This window comes from Puntigrus tetrazona, chromosome 13, assembly GCF_018831695.1.
Source record: "Puntigrus tetrazona isolate hp1 chromosome 13, ASM1883169v1, whole genome shotgun sequence".
In the NCBI taxonomy this organism is placed as follows: domain Eukaryota; kingdom Metazoa; phylum Chordata; class Actinopteri; order Cypriniformes; family Cyprinidae; genus Puntigrus; species Puntigrus tetrazona.
This window is the reverse complement of record NC_056711.1, coordinates 11,278,871-11,304,045: the sequence shown is the minus strand read 5'-3', so window position 1 is coordinate 11,304,045 and position 25,175 is coordinate 11,278,871. Positions and strand designations below refer to the sequence as shown.

General features: G+C 37.8%; 1 protein-coding gene across 1 annotated transcript; it reads right to left on the bottom strand.

Moving 5' to 3' along the window:
* Nucleotides 1-1,651: 1,651 nt before the first annotated feature.
* On the bottom strand, nucleotides 1,652-16,996 carry ercc6 (excision repair cross-complementation group 6). The gene is made up of 20 exons (XM_043255885.1): nucleotides 16,860-16,996; nucleotides 15,993-16,388; nucleotides 15,755-15,875; nucleotides 15,440-15,548; nucleotides 14,160-14,865; nucleotides 12,596-12,727; nucleotides 12,098-12,256; nucleotides 10,298-10,433; nucleotides 9,339-9,509; nucleotides 8,807-8,983; nucleotides 7,118-7,234; nucleotides 6,809-6,904; nucleotides 5,671-5,889; nucleotides 5,143-5,253; nucleotides 4,939-5,058; nucleotides 4,722-4,816; nucleotides 4,138-4,283; nucleotides 3,051-3,744; nucleotides 2,889-2,967; nucleotides 1,652-2,801 (listed from the first exon to the last, which is right to left on the bottom strand). Exons 2-20 carry the CDS (start codon nucleotides 16,376-16,378, stop codon nucleotides 2,376-2,378), a joined length of 4,200 nt encoding a protein of 1,399 aa, XP_043111820.1. The 5' UTR covers nucleotides 16,379-16,388; nucleotides 16,860-16,996; the 3' UTR covers nucleotides 1,652-2,375.
* Nucleotides 16,997-25,175: the final 8,179 nt, after the last annotated feature.

The window sequence follows — 25,175 nt, the reverse complement described above, 5'->3', positions numbered from 1 at the left end:
GTGACCAGATGTCTCTGTGACTGTTTAGAGCATGACAACGCTAGCCTTTATAATCTCCCACGTAATTGCGATTAATCAGATTTTCGTTTTCGAGTCATTTGGATAGGTTCTCCGCGGCCAACCGGATTGCGCACGTGGTGGAAACGTCAAAAACCTCCAAGGCATTCGTACTCCGAAAGTGTAACTTTAGCTCGATGCATGCATATTCCCAAATCACAAACACACGCGCACAAGCACGATGCACTTTTTTACACAGTTGCTTTTTATATTAAAAATCTAGATGACTGTTTTTGAATTTAAAATTGGCTGTCAGACCAGTAATTGCTCATTATATGGGTTAGGGGTCCACTTTATACGAGAATCCACTGGCTGCGCGCTCGCAGGTCCAAATTTTGATTTTGTTCACAGCAAGGGGTCCAAGGATTTATTTCCCACTCTCGCGTAAATGATATGCAGCGGGACCCTTTCAATTACTTTTAAAACGCACGCGGGACGCTGCGCGCAGACACCGCCGCTCCTCTGCTGCTGGAAATGAGGCTCCGAGTAGCAGCTGAAATTTTGAAGTGCAGGACGGTATTGGATGAAATCACATAAACTGCAAAAAAGCAAGTGTAATGGTGCATAATTGGTTCTCTAATAGCATTACACAAGGATAATAGCCTGTTATGGCCCCCTGCACTATTAAGTGCTTCCCTGGCGTAGAACGTTTATGATATTAAGAGGGGAATATAATGATATTTTAGTTATTAAATGCGTGTAATTAATTTATGCACCGCTGAAAATAAAGTTGGTGTTATGATCTCGTCAAAATGCATCGGAAACTGGGGGACGAGCTCTGTATAACTTCTTGACATTTGTATTATTATACGGAACGGAGATAGATTGATCAAACCTATAGATCAACTGATTTCTACGATCGTGAGAGTCTGACCGGGAGTGTATTACAGCAGTATATGTGCCAGATGAAATTGGTGTCATAAAGCGCTCTATTTAAAACATGTCTTTAGAGTGTACGTGCGACTGAATAATTGCCGTTTTTAATTTTTAACTAACAGAATAATTGTGAGTGCATGAGAAAAAAGGAGAGAAAAACTTTCAGTACCATGGTCAGCGACAGGACAGCTCACGTACAAACGTCCAATATTTAAAATGTTGTATGATTAATAGACTGCAAACGAATAATTATCGTTATTATCCTAAACCTATTATCAACTACATAAACGTATAAAAAGTTTTAATGAGGCCGGAAACTCGAACGGAGCAAGACATAAATTCATAAACTCTTATTTTAAATTGTTTCAAAAATCATTTCGCAGTTCTTTTTAAAGATGTATTCGCTCTAGTTCGAAAAGTATCTTCACAAAAACACTAATTAAAAAAATGTTTTACAATAGCAGAAGTATTTTTTTTATATTAATTTTAATTGCTCGTGTGCTAACGCGCATTGAAAAACAATATACGACCAACGCAAATTTTTGACACATTAAAAATAAAAGCCTGTCCCTGAGAGGACATGGCATTGTGATTAATGTGCAACAACAGAAAATCATAGTCCTTTTCAATAAGCCCCCGTGAGGTGGTGTGTCTTTCGGCTCATCATCTTGTGACGCATTATATTTTCTGGATCATATTAATAAAGTGTACTAAGGAGTTGATGTAAAGGGTGATCTTTATTGGGTAACTTTTAATGAAGAAATTTAATTGTTAAAATGTGTACAGTATTCCCTCAACACCATCACTAGCTTTTACACATTGCAATTACATTAAATCTCATTTGTTATCACCGAACAAACAGTAAAACAAAGTCAGAGGTAGATGCTCTCAAGACATGGAATAACATTGATTTTAGAAATTTCAAAATCACCTTCACCTCTTAAAATGTCATGTAAACAAATTGGCACCAAGCATGTTTATAGGATAGAAATCCTATATAAAAAGTACATTTTCCATTATTGCCACATTTTTGGAAGAACTAAGTACCAATAATTGAGTGAACAGAAAAACATTACAATTGTATAACATTAATATTGTAATATTATTATAACAGTATAGCAAATAAAAAAAAGTACTGGTCTTAACACTAATTGCATGAATAACACATTTTCAAGAGTTTCCCAAGTTCAAGTAATTTCCAGGAATATTACAAAAACAAACAAAAGAATGACATCATATTTCACACAAAAGGAAGCGTTTCACAATAGCGCCCATACAATTCTTTTGTATAGCCAACCTGGAAAGTTGTAGGAAGTGAAATGAATTGGATTTAAACATTTTGTAATCTTAAAATATCGGATGCATCGAATCGCCCGTGTTCCCAAGAGTGAGGTATACAAAGAAGCTTCTCATTTAATAGCTTTTCATACGCGCCGCTCCGTTTACCTGTAGCCAGCTTTAAGCCTCCACATCCCTTCCTGTCCAGGAAGTCTGTGGAACTCGCAGATATTCCTCAGCAGTTCTCTGAACACTGGTGTTTGTGTAGAAGTGAGTCTCGGGGTGAAGTACTCCAGGATCTCCTTGGTGCTCGCCTGGCCATCCATCTGAGCTTGGAAGGCCACAAAGTTCCTCAGGTCGACCAAAAGCTCATCGTGTTCCGTGGGGGCAGCATGCACAGCAGTAGGTTCTCTCTCTTCCTCTTCCTCATCCTCTCGTCTCTGAGCTTGATTGACATGATTCCTGGCCTTCATTCTAGCAAGGAGAGAGGATGAGGAGAGAGAACCAGACTCCTCTTGCGCTCCTTCACCGCTGAAGTGAGCAGCAGATCCTGGCTTCTTTACAACCGCCTTCTTTATAACATCTGCATCCTATATTAAAAAAACAGAACATGAATGCTCAACAACTGTTATTATTCTTTTGGGGGTTCACAGGATATTGTTTTCATATAGACATACCTTGCATTTCTCTGCTGCTTTTGCCGTTGTACCAGATGACTGTGCCAGAAGTGAGTTTTTCTTCTGTCCAAACCTTTTCCTAAGAGCAAAATGAATGTGAAAAACAGCTTCATATTATTAGTAAAATGTTATACTAATATATATATGTATAAATAGACGTACTTGACCGGAGGTGGGGTTGGTGTTGTAGACCCTCTCGAAAAAGAAAGCCTGCAGTTTTGCCTGGAGATCTTGAGAGCTCTCAGCGCATCCTTCGCAACCCTATTTGCTTCAGCTTCAACAAGCACATAGTCCGGGTTCGATGCCTCCATAATGGTGTCATGCTTCATGACACTGTGTATCCCTGATTTTTTAAAGAGCTTGGCGAGAACATAATCGTCACTCTTTTTTTCATTTTTTTCCTCCTCCTCCTTCTCGTTTTCCTCTTTCTTGTACCTCCGTTTCTTCACCAGGTGAGAAATGCGACTGCCCTCAAACCTGGCGTCATCAGAGTGTTTGCGCTTTTTATGCTTGCGCTTGTGTCTGTCTAAAGATAACGTGTCTTTTTCTGGAGTTTCACAGTGCTTTTTCTTTTCTCTGTGTTTTTGAGGGCTGTTCGTCAGAGAATGATCTTTACTAGTGCTGTCTGTCAAAAGATCAGCAGTGGAACGAGGTTCAAGGTTATTGTTCTGTGACCCAGAAGCATAGATGTTTGACAAACCGTTGACTGAGGTAGAGTTTCTGTTTTCTGACAGAGATGTGGTATCTTGGTCTTCAACGCAAAATGCAGATGAGTGAGACAGTGATGGTCTTGAGCTCCCCTGAGAAGGACGGGAGGTTCTGTGTCTTTTTGGAACTTGCACATCTGACCCTGTGCCTATAATATAAGAAAAAGACAGCAAAATTTATTCTCTTTACATATCTACACTTTCAGAAAAAAAAGTACCTTCAAGGTTAAAACTGCTTGTGACAGGTAAAGCTTTATATTTTATTTATCCCTAATTCGTTAACTGTAGTAACACATGGGCCAATATTACTACCCTAAGATAATAATATGCATGTTTTCGGAGTATTTGAGGTACAACGTTGTCTCTTTAAAGTAACTGCCACAGGGACAAGCAATGTTCTGACACTGTACCAATAAAATGTTTTTAAATTATATTTACACTGCCTGATTTCAATGCGCGTTCTCTTCGTGACATCAGCCAAATGAACAGAGGTGTTCTTGCAAAGATAATACGTTCAAATTGTTAATATATCCATGAATTACCTGCAAATATTGCACTAGTTTCTGTTCCCTGGGAGCCGTCAGGATTGCTCAGCGTGAAAAGTTCATAAATGTCATTAGACTTGAAAAACCGCCTCTGCTTAGGATCCTTTAGCACTCGGTTGGTGAGAAACTGTTTGAAGATTTGTCTATGGAAAGAGGCAAGAAATACAGTACTTTTTTTTTGTTTTAAATCATCATTATGATACACCCCAGTCCCACATTTCCGGATTTATTCCTTTATAGCCTAAACACTGACATTCCATAATCTCACCCTGCTGGATGGTTTATCTGCTCAACAAATGCATAGAGTGTCGGGTTAGCTCAAAATTGCAAAATTAATATGTGAACAATCCCGCTCTTCACAGTCCTTTCGATATTCCCATCGCCTCCCTACAAATAACCCAGTAGTCTACGACAGCCTTTAGCGACCAATTAGCAAATTGTGGTGATATCTAATTAAAAAAATAATGCATTTCAATTACTGTCTATTGAGCTCCTGCAGACAGAAGTAGGACATTATGGATTATAATAGTCCTCCTCACCATTACCAGCTCCATCTCAATGCCCAATCCTAGGAAACTAACCTGTGGTAAATCTTCTCCTCAATTGTTCCAGCTGTCAGCAGCCTGTAAACCGTCACCTGCTGCTTTTGCCCAATCCTCCAGGCACGCTCACGAGCCTACAGGAAGAGGTCAATAGTTCACATCAATACCGATCAGCGCTGCATGCTTTAAGCCGAATAGTTTGCATCAGATATGCATCAGACACGCGACCAGGATGCGAGATACTGCTTTGGCCAACCTGAGTGTCTGTGCTGGGGTTCCAGTCTGGATCGTAGATTACAACCCTATTGGCTCCAGTCAGATTGACTCCCAAACCCCCAACCCTTGTTGTCAGAAGGAAGATGAAAATATCTTTGTCCTGGAAAAAGAAACGCATAGGAAAAAAAGTCGGTTTAAAAGCTCATCACAGAGAGCGTAAAAAAGGCACGGTGATCATGTTCACCTGGTTGTATTGAGCGATTAGAGGCTGTCTGGACGCAATAGTAGTAGTGCCGTCCATTTTGAGATACGAGAAGCCATTCTCCCTCACGAACACCTCCAAGATCTCCAGCATCTGTGTGTGTGGGTGAAATGGTTTCAGACAGAGCATTGAGAACAGGATTAGTGCTAATAGGATTAAGTGAGATTAATATTACATGTACAGAAGTACCAACTGTGTGGGTTTTAGGTTCTCTCTGAAGCCAAATCTCATTTCTATTGAACAAGGACAGCTGGGTCCTGACAGACACCCTACAATGCAATAAGATATCCTAATGAATTCTATTAGAGGGCAAAATGACATAATAACTTTATTGGTCCTTTAGTGGTGCTGCTGGAGATAGTACGAGTGCATCTTATCCATCAATACTGTTGGTTTATTCACACATCTTTACTGATGGATCTGTTTGGAAGGATTTGGCTGAAATCAACCATATCAATGGCGTCATGCTCAATTTTTTCTAGCCTTATTTTGCACTCCTTTCTTACTGACCTGCCTGGATTGGGTGAAAAGCAATACTCTGTGCCCCTGTTTGAACCACAGGCGCAGCAGTGACTCCACCACAATCAACTTCCCAGAACGCTTCCAGTAACCGAAGTGCTCCTCCTCAGTCAGCTGATCCTCAGGGATGCCTCGGAGCAACCGCGGCCCGCCTGTGAAAAGATCCGGGTGGTTGCAGATCTTCCTCAGAGCTATGAGGCCTGAGAAAACCTAGAACCACAGGGTGGGGAATTGAGATTAATACACCGGATGGATATGTTAATACATTTAATGGAGAGAGAAAACAATTCACTTTCCTTGTAAGAAATAGGAAACACAAATCTTAATATTAATAAACCTGGTTAATTTAATGAAGGTAATTGACCAGAGTAAAGTAAAGTCTCTTCCTTGAAGTAAATGCAGCAGTCTTTGCATTATATATGTGGCTTAATGGAGTTTGTGACCACATAAGAGGGGTTTGTAAACTGCTCTGCAACCCACAGCTTTTGCCTCCACAAAACACATTTGGAGAATTGTGATGAATAGTTTGTATAAAGGAGTGTTTCCTTGCTGTGACAGTCCACACACAAAAAGAGTCAATAGATAACGGGCTGTTTTTTAATGCAGCATCTTCACAGAAAGCAGACACAACATTGATCAATGAAACAGATTCTGCATGCTTGTGACAAGGTAATTATCAGTAAAGAAAATATATCTGTACATATAGCATGAATATAAAGTGAAGGTCAAACTTTACTAACTTAACAGTTCATTACTCATAATTCATCAACATAACAATTGCATGAAAAGATAGTAAAGTGAGTTTGCGTACAGTTGTAAAGTGGCTTTAATCACAGCAGCGTATTTTTTAGATTTTAAAATATAATTGTACAAGAAAAAAAATGCTGACCAGATTTTGAGGTTCAAATTAGATTTTTATGTTTGATTTCCTGCAATCGGAGTGTTCAAACATCCCACTACGCAAATTTCGGAAGCTCTTTAAATGTTTCTCTATACATGATTTTAAACCGGTATGTGAACATATAACATTACAGCATGTCACTGCTCTCAAAAGACTGGTTTAATTAATAAGTGAGAAATAGAAAATCATCAATTTTAAGCAATACGATTTTTACACATAGATTATTACCTGCATGTCTCCATTCAGAATCTGATAAACCTCTTTGGAATCTAGAAAATTCTGGTAAACCTGCCGTTGATCTTCCGTTAATCTGCAAAACAGGACCTGTTCAGACAATAAAACATTATAGGCTTTAAATGTCTGAATGCATGGCAACATATATTTTATTATTCAACAGTTTTTTTAATTGCTAGGGGACATAAAGCTTGATGCTCCGGCTTCATTTAGAACTGTTTAAAATGCAATTTACTAAATGCAAGATACGCAGATAAATAGTGGAGTATAGCTTTATCTCTGTTACATGTATTGTATGGGCACCTGTTCATTTTTGTCAGGTAAAGAGAGGTTCGCTTTCACATCAGCCTTCATTCTTCTCAGCAGGTAAGGGTTAATTGTGTCACGAAGAACACAAGCACATTTATAGGCTGTCTGGACCTTAGGAATAGAAATAAAAAAAAAAAAATACATTAACAACAAATCAACAACATTCCCCCTGCAACATCAAAAAGTTGACAGTACAAACACTTGTAAAATGTTTTTTGTTTGTTTGTTTATTTTATTAATCAAAGCATCCTGATGAATATTAAGCAGCACATGTGTTATCACCAAAAATAAAGAAATGTTCAGGTTTGTCATAAATTACATTTTAAAATATAAAATACCATATATTAAAACGTTTTTTATAATAACATTTACAAATCTTTTTTTTTACTGAATTTTTAGAAAAACCTTTGGTGAGGATCTTTCAAAACAGATTGACAGCAGCATATATGTTTTAACTTTAAGCAAACACAGACTAAAATCTATTCATGTTTTTGGCTAATTAACAAGCATCCACTTCAAAACACTTTATGAAAGGCAAACAAATTTGTGTGTCCTGAGGCATGTCAACAGCCGCTTGTTCTCTTTCTCTCCTCCTATCAGCAGATTGACACATTAAAGATTCATAAGAGTGCTGCTGGACTCCAGAGGGGGGCTGCACTCTTTTATCAATAATGTTCTCCTGATCCAGCGTTAGGCCAAATGCCATTTAGCTGTAATTTAAAGGGGTTTGCAGATCAAAAGAAAGCCTGCAGTTGAACCACAACACTGCAGGGCATACAACAAGCCTGGATTAGGGCCCATTTGACAGGACAAAAGAGTGAGAGATAGATCGAGAGAGAGAGAGAGAGAGAGAGAGAGAGAGAGAGACAGAGACGTGTGAATAAGTAGCCATATATGCTTCAGTAAAGGAGCTGGCTGTAAAAGTGCTTAAAACTTTCCTTTCTTCTGGGGGCATCATTTTTTTAATTAAAATTAAAAGTACAAATATTGCATGTAGTTCCTGTCTATATTAAGTTATTAAAAGCCGCATGCATAATTATAAAAGAATTAGCAAAATAGTAGCTGTTTAATGGTTTATTTGTTTAAAAGTATCTTAAACATTTCTATAATGTCAACGTTTTATTTCTTAAAATCCAAAAGGTTTCATTGATAATCTCCAGATTAAAATTTTAAAGATTAAAAAAAAGTGTTAATTCTAATTGCAAGATTTTAAAATGATTTCTCAAATGAATATCCACTAAAACTAAATTTATGAACATATGAGGCCGGTCAGCAGGACTGTGCAGACAGCTGAGAAAGGAGAGAGGACCATGAGTCAGGGGTTAGCTATCTACAACCATTTAATAACATTAATAATTAGTAAAGGTTTTTATTATTGGCAGAGGAAACATCAATAGCCTTTTAAAGCAGTTCGGAAATGAAATCCATAAAGTAAGTGCGCTATTAAAAAGGTTTCCTAATAATGGCACATCTAGATTCCATTCACCATACAGTTATCACCATGCTGTTAGAAGGTTTTTATATGCCTTTGAATTAATACAGGCACTTCCATCTCTGTATAATATACAATGTGTTCTGCATTCATTACGCTGTTATATTTGATGTAAATTATAGGTTTATATATGAATAATAAGCGAATTTGAACTGCATTGATCAATAAGCTCTGGGTGATGAGTGGTTCACCTGCACTGGAGATGCATTAGCGTATCCTCCCATGGTAATAGGCACAGAGAACTGCTCCATGAAGACAGGCAGGGTCCCCAGCTTCCCCGGAAACACAAAGTCAAAAAGCGACCACAGCTCTTTGAGGTTGTTTTGCATGGGTGAGCCAGAGAGGATAAAACGGTGGGGTGTCCGGAACTGGAAAAAAACCAAAAAAACATAAATCACTGACAATCCTTTATAATTTACGAGCTGATCAAGTAATGAAAATAGTTTCAGACATCACCTGCGCAAGCAGTTAGATAAAGTAAAGCTCCTTTTATGATGAATTTGGTTTTAAAGCTCCATTACCTTCAGACCATTCAATACCAAATCAAAGTGTTGCGAAATTTCCAATTGATTTTTTAATACCGCGATCAATAGCACTGGGGCTGGAACTAAAAACGAAGGTCTATTACCTTTACTTGTGTGCTTTTCAAGAACCATGAGCCATTAATTGGCAGCTTGGTTGTAAAATGAAGGAAAAATCTCTTAAAAAGAATGCGACAGTCACCTGCTTGCAAGCCATAGTAACCCCGGCATTGGGGTTCCTAATTTTGTGGCCCTCATCCAGGATGACATAATGCCAGTCGTACTTCTGGATGTAATCTTGCATAATGCGGATGTATGAATAGGAAGTGATGAGGATGCCATGACTGGCCACTATTTCCGGGATCAGCTTCTCCTGAAAATGAAGAATAAAGGAGTAAAACCCAACAAAAAGTAAACTCGCTAGCACAACAATGGCTTTTTTGGCTGTTAATTAAATAGAGGAAATTGCGATAGGTTGTCGGTATCAGGCCCCTGGCGATAGCGTCTTCATCAGAACGACTAGTCTATACGTCTGCTTTGATGTCTCACATGAACGGTCTCAAGTGTGTTCCAATTACAGACGTGCAAAGCGACTAACCTCTGTTCCCAGCCCCCCCTCCACACTTTTTTTTTTTTTTTTACTTTGTAGCCAATTAATCAGGTACATCTGCTCTACAGGAGTGTTAGTGTTAGCGTGAAGGCGGTATCATTAGGTGCCAACGCTGCATAAACGTTCCTCTGTCTCTCTCCCACAAGCTCTTGAGACCATCTCTCCACCTAGAGGGCAAAGCACGGACTGCCAGACAACAACCCCCATTAATCACTGTGTCAGGCAGGATGGGGAGGGGGGCAGTGAAGACCACTCACAGTAAACACTTCACAGCCGCCCCACAGCAGCTCCTGCTACCTTAGCTTTAATTAATTTAACATTTCCTTGGAGCCAATTCGACTCCACACACTAGGATATTTGCTGACAAGGGGGAAAATCTCACGCTGGCATAAACGTTACAGGCCGAAGCGACACAGTTCATCTTAATCTTGTTGTCATGTTGCTTTTTTGGATGCGAAAGTTTGGGTGTCGAGATTACATACAGAGCGGAACAAAACTGTTAACATTAAGTCCAAAGAATGGATGTTCTCAATGCCAGCAGTGTGAATCACCTTTTTGCTGGTGAAGGAGCCTGTGTCGTGGAGGACAGCAACACGGAATGGAGGCCACCAAGTGTGGAACTCTTTCACCCACTGATGCATGACTGTAGCCGGACACACAATGACCGTGGGCCCCAATCCAGCATACCTACATGAGAGGGGAATGTGGTCACAACACTGGAGAAACTATGAGATACAGATCATTAGTTTTAGTATATACTAGGTTTTTTAATATGCGACCAGTTATCTGAATTTCTTAAAAGGGTAAACAAAGGCCTTTAGTTAAACATCAAATTAATGAATTAATTAATTAATTAATCATTTAATGTTATTAAAAGTTGACCCATTGACCCATTTTTTCAACAGTATCATTCATTCACTTGTAATTAAGCAAGGATGCATTCAACTGACCAAAAAGTGACATTTAAAGACATTTATAATGTCACAAAAGATTTTTTTATTAAAATAAATGCAGTTTTAAAGGCTGTTTAATATAAGTGAAATATATAAATTGAAATAAATAAGCTATGTTGTAATTGACAATTTGCTGTCTGGAATGTGGAATGCGTTTCTACAAAAAAAGACATTGTAATGCAAAATAAAATGTTAAGAAATTGCTTAAGAAATGAGTTGTCTTTGCTCGTTTAAAAAAAACTAATAAAAAATTATATAATAAAATAAAAATTACTAAATGAACTGAATCCATCAGACCAGTAAATGAATCACCATCTGACTCACTCCCTGAACAGGAAGTTAGATTTATTTTCAGTGATGTCATCCATATCACAATGGGGCAAATTTTGTGTCAATACCATTACCGGCTTATTATCCATACTCCTTTTTGATGAAATCCACCTACAAATGTTTTACTTGCAAGTACACACATTAACTTAAAGGTGATGAACCCCATAAGCTCACGCCACAGCTGTTCTGCTCTTCCTCTCTATGTGAGTGTTCACTAAAAGAGATGAACTGACGAAATGCACTAAATGGCTTTGGGAGCATTATGGCTTGATATGATATTCCGGATTGTGAAAGCCATTGATAGCGAGCCATAATTGAGTTTGCAAACAATCAATTTGCGGATGGGCGACGCCAGACAGCTTATTGACCATCCAGGAGGGCCTCCACGCCAAGTGTGCATGGAAAGAACAGCAAAAAAAAAAAAACTAATAAGGCATTACTTTAAACATCTTTAATTACATGTTTCATGTTTAATTTTCCATCCTCTCTGCCCAACGAGCAGTCTCTCTTTCATGTCACGTCCTTGTTTCTCCTTTGATGTCGCCACTAAGAGAATTAGAGGAATATCATAATTGAAACGTCTTTAATAATTCACGCCAAACCTCTCTCCACCAGCAATCCAGCTGCTGAAATATTCATCGCAATCGAGACTGTGAGTCTGGGAGGGGTGGGGGAGACGGCTGACGTCTGTGTTTATGTGTGTTAGTGTTTATGAGTGTTTGTACACACGTATGTGTGCATGTGTGACTGGGTGGCTGATGATGGTGGTGATGATCTGATGTTTTTAAAAAGGAATAGACTCAAAGAAAAGGCAGAACGAAGAAAGATAGCAGGTACAGTTAGCAGGTCCAATTATTATGGGAGCCTGTTTACACCTTAGATTAAAATGAGATGTTAAGATATTAAATAAACATTTATTTTGAGATAAAGATTAAAATGTTTATATATATGCATTTATATATATATGCATTTATATATATTTTATTCCTTTTTTTAAAATCTAATGCTGAAACAGATTTCCACAAATATAGTAGGAAAAACAAAAAAATGTATGACCATGTCCCTTGCCTGTAATTGGAGCCACGCGTTTTTAGCTTGCTGTAGCTCAAGCCTGCCAGGAAGGCAATTATCTGGATAGTCTTGCCCAGGCCCATCTCATCTCCCAGAATGCCTCCTGCTTGCTGGCAGTGCAGTTCCCACATCCACCTGACACCTGTCTGCTGATACCTGGATAACAAAAGCAAACGTTTTGTCGCACAAAACGCAGCCCCAGCACAAACACAAACACAGTGGCTGATGAATTAATCATAGGACTATTATCACTATTGATTCTGGATAAATGGGCCATAAGTGTTGCCCAATTGATGTGCTGTAAAACACAACTAGAACACAACAGCCGAGTCTAAAGCACTTCAACCCTCCCCTCCTTTACAGCTCAGCTTTCGGGACTCATAAAATTTCTGTACGCAGTCAATATTTCACATTGTATGCGCATGTGTAAGAAAACAAGATTTTTGATTTTTTTTCTTTCATCGTGAGAGTATGCGTGATTTGTGCGAGACATACTTGAAGAGTTTCTTCCAGAGGAAACCAGGCATTTTAAATCCTTCATCAAACTCTGCATCACTCTCCTCGGACTCATCCTCTCCTGCTTCCCTCTTTGCCTCTTTTTCTCGAAGTCTTTGCCTTTTCCACTTCCTGCAACACAAAACCACGACAAAAACATTATCAGCCTCATTTTTAACAAGTTGATTTCAAACTAAGCTGAGCTATATCCAGTTTGCCGCTATGTTACATACACCGTGTACTGTATGTAAACATTTGTGTGACCTGAATATGAATATGTGCACACAGACTTAAGAGATTACCGAGAGAACTTCCTTTTTAGTCAACTATTTATTCATGAAAAAGATTAAGATTAGAGAATCAGAAACTGCTATTAAAAGTACAAATGTGCTTTAAAAAAAAAGTGCATGTGTGAAATATGAATTTCACTGCAGCTTGTGCTATTATCTTCATATTAAATTTGATATACAATATCATAATTATCTCTGTGAAATCAGATCAGAAAATGAATATTGGTTGACCACTAGGTGTAAGGCTACAGTTCAGTAACAAACTGGCTCGAGTAGCTGTGCTGTTAAAAAATAGAAACGGACCACCGACTGGTGTGGACACAGTATCACGTTGAACGACAGACCCCACAGACATTTCCCATACTGAAGACTTCACATAACGTGTTTGATTAACAATCTTGTCAAACTAAAACAAGTCTACTGCTGACATTTAAAATCTGACTCCGTTAAAGACGCCTCCTATGGGAAAGTTTGTAAGGTACCAAAAGTCCCCTTCCTCGGTTTTTAATTTCCTAGCCAAAGAACTACAGACAGACAAAGACAGAAACCGAAGAGAGAGAGAGAGAGAGAGAGAGACTTTTCGTGTCCTCTGCCCCTCATTCCAGCAGGCCAGATTTAATTGACCCACTTCTGGCTTCAGGGAAAGCTACAGCAGTTAGTGGCAGTGTCGTCAGAAGAGCAAATTAAGATTGATACAGACAATTAGGAGTTTGAGCTCCCCGAGAAAGGTACACAGAGAGGAGTGTAGGGAAAAAAAAATCCATCTTCATTTGGGGTTGGTCCTGTCACTCCGCAATGAAACTGTTCCCTTTATCTGGGGCTTCCGAGACTGCACTTGTAATTAAGTCAAGACTAAGCATTGGTTCAGTTAATTACGTTTTTTCCCCCCTTTCTTCCACCGCTCGGCATTGCTTACGCTCCGACATAGCAGAAATGAGTGGCCGCATTCACATTTAAACCAACCAGAGCGGAGAAATATGGAGAGAGAGCGTATGCCAACTCAATTTGCTGACTATAAATACGAATGCATAAATCTTGTTAGGTTTGCTTCCATCTATTTGCACGTTAACACTGGAATAAATACATGCATACCATAATGAGAAAATATGAATAGGCATAGAATTTGCTTAGTCAAGGAACAGCTGCCAATCTCATCAGTGGATTAGGTTATCTGTTCTAGCATACATGCTAGGCAAAGTAACTAAACATATGAATGGCCTTTGACTGTAATTATTGGGACAGTTTATGAAATGACAGATTGGGACTAAACTTACCTAATCCTTTGCCTGTAATACTCAATATCTCCATCATCTTTACATTTCTTGACTTTTCCTCCTTTTTGAGAGTCTTCATCCTCCGAGCTGCTAGGGATGTACTCGTCGCTCTCATCCTCCTTCTTGGGCTTCTTGGTTTTGGCCTGGTTCTTCTTCTTGTATGGTTTAAGTTGGTATTCTTCATCTTCATCCACCCATAACTCATCATCATCATCTCTCTCTGGTTCCTCGGAATCCATGAGCTCATCGCTCGGGGCGTACCGTGAACCCTCGCTGTCGGACTCCCCATCTCCTTTCCTCCTCTTGGCTTGGGGCAGCTCCTTCTCCACCTTGGGCCTGGCTTTGGGGTGAGCCTTCAGGGCAGTCCTCTGGAGCTTACGCATTCGCTTTTGGAGCTTCTTATCATCTTTGCTGGAGAGCGATCTGCTCTTTTGCTCTTTGCCACCTGGTTCCTGTCCTGAGTGCTTTTTAGTGATCTTTTTCTTTAAGATGGGTCTCTTTCTGCTATCCGCTAACATGGCTTGGTCGGCTAGGTACTTGTCGAATCCCGAGTCCTCACTGAGCATAACCTTTCGAGGCTCTTTCTTCTCTTGCTTCTGAGGGATCCGTGAACCGAAGGGTGTCATGTGACCTGTGCGGATGAGCTCTTCCCATTCAGACTCCTGAGCTGGCATAAGCATGCTGCCCAAGGTGGACGGGCCTGGTTCTAACAGATGCAAACGGTGTAGAAAAGTGTCACTATTAGGTATGCAAAACCAGATTATAGCAAACATGGAAGGAAAGACAATATGGGAAAATAATATCTATAATGCAAACATTTTTTAATATTCTGTTTAAATGTGTAGAGGTGTTTTTCATGAAATACATCAGCTCTGGAAGAACTTAGCACAAAACACTTTTGAATGTTTAAATTGTATTAGGGCATTCATTGTTATCAGAAATTGTACATTATTTACATCTGTTTTAGATTTTGTTATTCATTTTATTTAACATTTAACAACAGTAATTGTGTATATCATAATTTTTTTCAGTACATTAAGTATGATTGACATTAAGCTATGTGGTTTTTATATATCTAGAAAACAATGCTACTCCAGGCAGAACCACTACACCTACACCAAATAATAGAACTAATGTTAAAAGAAATACAGTAAGAAAACTTTACAAATAAGTAAGAAGTAATGGCTATAGTATACACTAAATGATGACTCCAATTCATTTAAATGATAAAGCTTATAATGCACCTAAAGCTCCTGAAAGGAACTGTGCTTCAAACTTACCATCGTCATCCTCAATCAATAATTCTGCCTCAAGCTTCTGTATATCTTCTCCATCAAGAACAGCCTGCAATCTCTTCTGCTTGGCTCTGATCTTTTTTAACTGCTTCTCCTGTAAAAGACACCAGGCTTCTGAAATATTGTATAGTAACGATTTTCGAAAGGCAACACATTATTGAAATATTAAAAGCTTTTAAATGATTAGGAAAGTAAAGTGCAAATATATTTAACATATCAATATAAAATAATAATAATTTAAACTGTATTAAGTCTTCTCGGTACAGGCTAAATAAACAAAACAGTCCAGATTATGCTTACCTTGTTCTCTTTTTGTCGTTTGACAGACTCAATTTTTCTACTGATGTCTTTGCTAGAGGCAGCATGAGGAGCTAACTGCTCTAAAATTTTGTTGATGTGTTTCAAAGCAGTTGTACACGACCTGAAAAGCATTACAAACCAACCAAATTATACTGAGCTTAATGTTTAACACTGAAACATCCTTTGACAAACATACATAATACATACATAAAGGTCAATAAACCAAACATAAATTCACCTGACGTCATCCAGTACAGACTCGTATTCTTTCTCAGCCTCAGCTTTGGCTGCTGCCTGGTTGGCCTCCTGAATGGCCCTGTCCACCTGCTGCAACACACCTTGCTCAAGAACATCCTGGTCATACACATCCACTCCCAATCCCTGCAGCTCAGCAGCCTGAGAGCTGCGGTCCACTGCCTGGATCTCCTGACGGTTGATCTGGAGAAGGGCCTGGGATTTTCTAGGATTCTGTGACCCAACATTCTCTGGACATGTCGCCGCGGGCTCTTCCTTACTGCTTCCTGGGATGGAAAGACCATTGTCTTCTTGGACTCCAGGAGTTAGGGCGCTGACAGGGCTGGACAGGGGAGCCAGGGCCTGGTCCTTGTTACCTTCTACTGGCATTGCCAAGTAACTGCAAATTAAGATAATCTAAAACTGTAACCCTTGGATATGTTTGATCACACCAAAAGTTATGACACACCATAGTAAAAGTATTTTAATAACAGAAAAACCGTTGAATAATAATAGCATTGGGAAAAATAATTTTAAGAGTACTTTCTGTCATAAATATCTCTTGAAAATGGTGAAAACATCTGTACTGAACAATTACACTGTCAACGACCACAACAAAAGAAACAATAACAGAAGACTACAACAGCTACGAATATCTAAGTAACACACAATAACAACGCGATCAACAGATTCACTTGAAGGGAAATATAGTTATATTGATATTCGATTATTTCATTTCAAGTTTAAAATTATATAGAGGGTGATTTAACTAATAGTATAGGTTTGTGTGCTAAATGCTAACTGCTAGCATATTATTGGTAGCATTCAATTCAACTCAGACTTTTAAAAAGCACAACAATAAACAACAAACCTTCACAACGACCCGACTCGTTTTAAATGATTTATTCGTTTATCGTGAAATCCATTAAGATCTCGTTTTAGCTTTATTGTGTACTACTGTCTAGCATGTGAACCAGTTATACAATCACTGCATAATGAAGTGTGAAGGGAGAACTTTGTAAATATCACCGGTGGAGGAAACATATCAAAATAAAAGTCAGCGGACGTACAGTGGAAAAACTATACATTTTTAAAATTAAAAATATATTTTCGCAAAAATAAAAATGGCACATATTAACAATGCACTCAAAGTTAAATCGTTTGTTTGTATTTGCTGTAAATAAATATAAAAATATATTAAATCGCATTTTATAGACAATCGGACTAGTTAAAATAATATGAAGTGTTTTTTCCACCAAGAATAAATACAGAAATTAATACATGCATGTATAAATAAATAATAATTACAATAATAAAAAAATAAAATAAAACACCGATCACGAAGCACATCCAAATATTTAAATAGTATTAGATCATTAATTGAATTGCATATATTATTTACACAATTTTTAATGCGATTAAATTTTGTTTAATATTTAACAAACATGATTATTATTTTATTGTCCTTTTATGTTTAGAAAACGTAGCTCCATGCCAACGTTGCCATTTAATGCACAGTTTTCAAGATCATCCAGCGCCCTCTTGAGATCACAATGTTTACAAACCCTTTCATGAATACATGGCAACCCTTTCTTCATAAATGTTTATTTTACAATCAAAATGTCATCATTATTAAGGGATGCATATATATATATATATATATATATATATATATATATATATATATATATATATATATATATTTTTTTTTTTTTTTATATATATATATCGATTCGGCTGAGGCTTGCTTTTGTTTTATCATAACTGTAGTACTGGTGGGTGAACTGTAGATGGCGGAAGCGAACTGTTTAATATTATTAGCTTCCAAACTTCTAGAGCGGTAAAACCTCAAGAGACATCTGCAGTGTGCTGTCGTGTTTAAAGACGAGGGGAGAATATGGACGTGTGAAGCCAACCAATAAAATCTGCACGTATTATAGTTTATACTACGTTTTCCAATCCCGATTTTTCTCTTTTCTCAATGGTCCTATTATAGAATGAATGACAGTGTTTGTGACACATCAAAGCAAGATCAGGAAACAGCCATTCCATAATATCCTGTGCTTGGTGTGCTCAATGCTTTATTACTTATTTTCCAGATGATATCATGCCAGCCAAATTCAATTGTTCTTGGTCCTTGAGTTTGCTGCCAGAGGTTTTCTTTCATATGGGAGTTTTTCCCCACTCCTGTATGTTTCCTTCCAAAAACCTAAAGGAAATCATATTATAATTATGGAATTTTGTCAACCTGGGATTACTGAGGTACTAACTGATATATCCAGTGTTTCATCAATCTCCTTTTCTGAGTGTTTTATCATGTAATTGAATTTCTTTCTGTCTTTTTGTCTTATAGGTTCATTGATTATTTTAAGTTGGTTATTATTAATATTATTATTTTTTAGTTGCGTGTCTTACTTGTAAAGATCATTGGGTTTATGAAGTGTTTCAAATTATAACCCTGTGTTTGTGCTATCTGATATATAATATTTTAGATCTCAGATGCTGAAAGTGGACGTACTTGGTTTATTTTATTAAATTGGTCTGTGCTTAGTTATACTTTATTCAGAATCAATGGAATATGATACGGTAAATTCCTCTCTGGCATGTGTAAGCAACAAGTCCAGGCTTCAGTGATGAATTGCACAATTTACTTTATTCATATGATAAAATAATATGTATTATGCAGCACCTGGAAGGTTTCGGTGGATCACCCTGAGCGTTTGAGTGTGTGTGAATCTTGGGTTAGCTTGCTTAAATTCTGTGCTTCTGATGATGCTATAAATTAAAATGTCATTTATTTCCCTTTCTTTGTAGTTTCTGACCCCTGAAGTTAGATCTTTGTGCAATGTGAGGGATTCTGTTACTTCTTGGTCGAGCTTCAGATGGTTATTGATAGATTGGTGGGCAAGTGCGTTGTGTAAATCTCAAATGAACTTTTTCTTTTTCCTCCAGAAACTTGACTTTAAAGCGTACACCGCTACATCAGCTATGTGTATTTGACAGAATTCGTTTCTAATTGCATGATTTTAAGGATTATTTTTTTGGCCTAGTTTTCTATAGGCCTACTATATAGCAGAAACGGATGCAAAGCCCATGGTCTATGAGCAAAATGTGTTTATTTGTATCGCATTTCCAAATAAACAGAGGACTTAATTAAAATCTTATCCACGTTTCACTCAGCCGTTCACAAATGCAGAGGCATCTTAACCAAACATTGAGATTGTTAAAATATACACAGCGCATTATAGCGGATTTTTTTGTTTGTACGTTGTGAATGGACTTTATAAATGTCACGTAGGCCCACTGAGCAGAAACAAAAGAACTGCTGTTGCACATCTATAGAGAGTTAGTGTTAATATTAAATAACAAATAGTTGGATGTACACTTCTGAATCTCACTGGAAATAGTAGGAGTGTGTGTGTGTGTGTGTGTGTGTGTGTGTGTGTGTGTGTGTCATTTACTATAGAAATTTTGAAGTATGCAATTTTGGACTTTTAGCCATGCAGACTCTTTTGCAGTAAACTACCTCAATTGGTTTATTGAATCAGGTATATTGGAACAACAGCTTCTTCAGCTATTCACCAGACAAAAATATTGTGTGTAGATGAGATATAGCAAACATGTTGTATGACTTCACATTTTGCATCCTTATTATTCCATGAACATTGCTTACAAAAACTTACTCAAAATGTTTATGGCACAGGAACTACAAACACCGGTTTAAATCTCCTGCCATCGCGAACAAATGTGTAGTTATGACGAAATCACTTAATCGCTGCTTTACGTCTTTCTGCCTCTCGGTGTGGACTCTTTTGAAGGTAGATAGGCAATCAAAATATTTACTCAGCATGTACAGTGCATGAAATAGGGGAAGACTCAGAGGAGGGAAATCGAAGTTGATGTTTGAATTGCTCCCAGCACAAGTCTGTACATGTTGCTCCGGGGGAGAGCCTAGAACATAGGCAGGTGGAGAAAGCTTACTCAAATAAACTATGCAGCCACAGCCGCATTACCTCAGCCAGCGATATGCTCTTAATGTTGTTTGGAATCAAAGGCTGACCTGTTAAGAGGAATGTAAACTGGCTTCATATTTTGGGGTTTTTTTCCTGATCTGAACCGTTACTGAGTCTTTTAAGGTGGTAGTCAATGTATTGGGTAACCACCTGCGGTTGAAGCTGTAAACGCTTTATGAAAGTCCTCAGAAACACGTTCTATCACATTTTATGTTGCATTTTCTAAAAAATAAAAAAATTAGATATAGAGTGGTAGATAGATGCAAAGGCCTCTAAATGCCACCTTGGTCAAAAATGAGCTAAAATTTACTTCAAATGCACTAAATGCCAGCCTAGAAACTTATACAAGGTCGCCAGAATATATTTATTTATTTATTCATTTATAGATAGATGAATGGATGGATGGAGTTCATTTTTCATTTTTTTCTGTTTTTATTTTGAAAAAAAAAAACTCATGAAAATCTTAATTATTAAATGGCACAATATTTATATTATATAAACACTGAGCATTAAAGTAAAAAAAAGGAAAATAGTAAAAATAAGCACTAAGTGAACATATTATAATAATTTCTGAAGGTTCATGTGTGTACATTTTAGTTGTGCATTCACCATTGCATGACATGACTAATGTTAGAGCTGGAGTTGGAATCTCCGTCTCCTTCAAGCTCCCTGCCCTTTCAATTCACCACTACTAGGTCCTGCCAAAATTCCCACAACAGTAGGGGAGATGGAAGACTAATATGTGATTTCTTTGAAGCAAATGAAGTGAACCGTAAGTCTTTTTTTACCTTTTTCTTGCCATTATCACCATGGGAACATAATGTGTGTGGAGACCCAAAAGTTCCTAAAGATCTTTGCCACCGCATTACAGATGCATTGAGCAGTTACCCACAACTGTGCGGACAAAGCAGGCACGTAACTCCGAGTGGGCTAGCATGGATCTGCATTCATACCCACCCAGCCACAATGCACAATTTTTGAGACGAATCCAAAGAGCAGATCCTGCATACACCCCTGATTCAGGGCAATACCAACTGGGCCTTTTATTCAGATATTTAAATGCAAGATCTTAGCGGCTTTAGGTTTCATTTGTTTTGGGAGCCAGTACACAACCAGATGGCACCAGAGTTAATAGATGTGAAATAAATGCCTCAAAACAACCTTTTGCCACTAGGTACTGCTTTTGAATCGTTAAAAGCTCACAAACACTATTTTAAATTAAAATGACCGATCCTTGGAGTGGTTTGGAAAAGGAAATAGTTGAACAAATCATTTGAGAGTCATTCAACAAATAAGGTAAAATTAAATGCATATCATAATTTTTTTTTCTTTTGTATGTATGTCAACCTGATGCTTGGGACTCCACAAACCAAAATATGAACCTTTCATAAACCATAATAAGGACACATTAAAAAGAATATTCCTGGTTCACTACACATTAAGGTAAACTTTCCCCCCTTATTACCACAAAAATGTGTGCTTTTATATTAGTATAAAGTAGACTTTTTAGATTTTAAAAGCATAAATATAAATTATAATACAAATGCACTTACGTTATTCTGTTAAAATTTGTGTATAATTTGAACTGTGAAGCTGTTTACATCATGTTTACAGGCATTTTAGGGTTTTAGGCTTTACTATGCATGGTATTAGATCTAAAATTGAATGTAATTGTAAAGAGAAATAGTAGTAATAGTAGGGTTTTGACACATTCTTGTACTGTTTTTAACAAACTAACATTTTTGCTTTTTTTTGAAAGAATAGGGGGTGGCACCTTTACACTAAACCCATAATATTCCTTCAAGATTGAGTCACTCTAGGCACTTTTTTAGATTCTGATGAGAAACCAGCTGTGGTAATGCATCTGCCATATATACAATAATTTATTAAATTAGAGCTATGGATCTGTCCAGTGAGATTTGTTGTTTGTAAGATGTCATTATATGGATCCATAGCACTTTAATGGTCTGAAGATTAATTTTAGGGAAGGAAATGAGACTCATACATCTGTAGGCATGCAGGAAAACATTTCCATTGTAATCACATTCTTCATGAGCTCCAGTTCAGACAGGTGGAGTGTAAGAAGATCACTACGATATTTCACCCTCCCACATCCCTAAACAACACCGGTGAATCTTATTCTCTTGGTTTACACTTGAGTTATAAATGCACTAAAATGCACAAATTGTTTATGTGACCAAACGAATGGACTTCCTGTGAAATCATTTTACTTTCTATTCTATATTAATGATTATTAGGAGCTTGATTCACAGGAATTAATTGTTTATACACGAGGGATAATCAGTTCCTGATTGCACAATTACATTTACTGAGTGGACACTTATCAACAGCCGTCTCTGCTATTCACTATACTTGTATTAACATAATTTACTCAGAGATTGCATCATAACATGTCTTCTCCAAAGCACGTGTCCCTTCGTCTTGTATGGTAGCAATTAAAGTCTTCATTCTTTGTAGGGAACGGCTGCAGAGAACGGTTTGCCATGATTCTGATGATGATAAATGACTTGGGCCCTTGCTTCATATTTAGTTTGGATGAGTTGGTAGCATCACATCCATTAGCTAAGCAGTATTGAGTTAAAATACATCTGTAAGTGATTTAGCAATTGAAAGAAGCATTATATGCTCTTCTGAACTGATGTGTTGACGGGGCATGAAGGTGTGGAGACCGCTGGTGTTGAAGTGTCAGCGTCAAGCAGTATTTCTCTTTTTCTGGAGTTAATCTCACAGGGGTCCGGTCATCCACTCAAACGGATTTCTAGAGCCACAATCAAGCCTCGGTTGTATAATGCAAAGGTGCGTTCGCTAGAAAAGCATTTGTGAAACATGAGAAAAAGCAGCTGTAGCCAAAATAATGATTAACCAGATGAGTCAACATCTGGCCAGACTGGTGAAAGTGTGCCTGGAATTCCGTTCGTGTGTGTGTTAGAGGGGGTGATGTATTCTGGGTCTTTTCAGCAATGGCATCAGGGACCCCATTCACCGGCAGAGCTCCGGGGGGTTACAGTCAGAGTCAAAGACCTGAGATTAATAACCACAGAAATGAGCACACAACCTGAAACACAACATGTCCATCCAATGTTGTGTCTGAGGCTGCTCTGACACTCAACAGGCGGCGGGCGCATAATTTAGTGTGAAGGCAACGGTTTAGTGCATGTTAGAAGAACAACAAAGGATCTGCTGCATCCTAAAGCAAACGTTCACTCACCTATGTGCATTTGATTTTTTTGTTATTTTTTGGAACACAGAATATATTTGTGGGATTTCAGAGTGAGTGAGAAGATGGTTCGGTAACCACAGACTGATTACACTAAGAGATTATATATATATATATAATATATATAAAATCGCTTACTGTAATCAGTCTGTGGTTACTAAAAAAACTATTATGGTATTTGCAATTCAGCAAGCAAGTCAGAATATTCAGTAACCACTGGATTCAGTAAGACTGATTTCAGACTGGTAACTCATCTTTTCAAATGTCTGAACTGGTTAATTTGTTCATGAATCAGACTACAGTGGTCGTGTTGTATGTTTATTTACACATTTATCTCCCTTTTATTGCATCTCTTTCAACACAGACTGCAAAGTGTGCAACTCGTATAAATTATAATTTCTTTCGTTGTGATGTGAATATTTTTGAGTTGGTGAGCTATTAAGCCATTTAGAACACACTGTTCCAAGTCTTCTGAAGCTAAACTACTTTTGTGTTCCACAGAAGAAGTTATGTAATATGGGTTAGAATAATGAGTAAATGATGACAAAATGTTCAGTTTTGGGTTGAATTGTATTCAAATCAAATCATTGTGTCTTTAACAATAATTTTGATTTAACATCTAACACATTGTTCTGTTATGTGATCATCTTAGAAAACAATGAAGATGCAACACTTCACAGATCAGTTTGTTAAATATGGTTCTGACATTTTTATAGCCTTGCAGACAGGCCTTATGGGCTTATAGGCTCTTCCTGTGGTAGGAAACATGCTTTAACTAAGTTTCCCCTCCTCTCCCGTGTGCCACCTCCCCTTTGTGTCCGTGTTTCCCTTTATGAGAAAGAATTCACTGTGTCAACACTATTAATGAGCCATCACACCCCCCTGAGCCGGCAGACGCAGACTGTATTACATTTTGAGTGCTAAGGAATCAAATGAATCATGTTTGCTCTTGCCATACTTTGAGTGCTTAGCTACATTTTAAGTGCAAATGTCATTTTTAGACACATTTAATTCCAGTATATCTGTGCATTTAATAAATTACAGTAAACTTATTTTTAAAATACGTTTGCAGTGTTTCAATTAAAATTGAATCAAGTTCATTCAGCTTTTGAAGTAAAGATAATCAGAAGGCATTATTAAATATTCCATAGGCTCACTGTCTATTAGGCATATATTTCAGACTGTTAATAATATGTTTATAAATGTTGATAGTCTCAGCCCATGACTGATTATTAATACTTATATTAGTTTTCTCCTTCATAAACATAAGCATGCATTACTATTGGGGAAAATGAGTCTCGTCAACAGTATGTAGGCTACTTAATGCATTACAGCAAGCCAGAGTAATTACAGGCTTTGCTATTACATTTATGAGGATAATTAACATTTTACAGTAAGCAAGAGAACTGGGCCTTCATCATTCAGAAGTGCTGATGCTCAAGTAGCAGTGGAAGACTTGAGGAGTTCAGTGCCCTGATATTACCTTGCCCCTCTATTATCTCTAATGAGACAAACAGATGTGTGTGGCATTGTCTTTTACAGCAGTGTGGTGACTTATTCAGCAAAAATAAAGCATCCCAATGGAGATCCCATGCACAGAGGACAGGAAATGTAACTGTGGTAGGTTGCAACACAGAAGTAGCCCGGGTCCGATGCTCACATCCTCTTTTTTTAAAGAGTTATGTTGTTGAGAAAAACAAACTGATGCGGTGTCTTTGCAGTTTGAGGAGGTCATTGTTTCTTTTCTTGTTTTTTCTTCTGAAGAGCTGACCTTGTACAATTAGTCTATGTCGTTGAATGGGGACAGACCTGAGCTTCCAGTCAAGACTTGGGCTTTTTGTTTTCCCAGAAGTCATGAGAGACTAAGATCTTGGGTCAAAGGAACTGTCCACCCGTATCGTTCTGTCTTTTGCCCATGTCAGCTGGTGGAGCCACT

What these genes read in the sequence shown, in the direction of transcription:
- ercc6 (XM_043255885.1), bottom strand. Translation starts at nt 16,378, where the DNA reads ATGCCAGTAGAAGGTAACAAGGACCAGGCCCTGGCTCCCCTGTCCAGC. An exon ending in TTACTATGGCTTGCAAGCAG is followed by an intron (nt 8,984 to 9,338) that starts GTGACTGTCGCA and finishes GTTTTTTTCCAG; the next exon opens with TTCCGGACACCCCACCGTTT. An exon ending in CCAACCCCACCTCCGGTCAA is followed by an intron (nt 2,968 to 3,050) that starts GTACGTCTATTT and finishes TTTTGCTCTTAG; the next exon opens with GAAAAGGTTTGGACAGAAGA.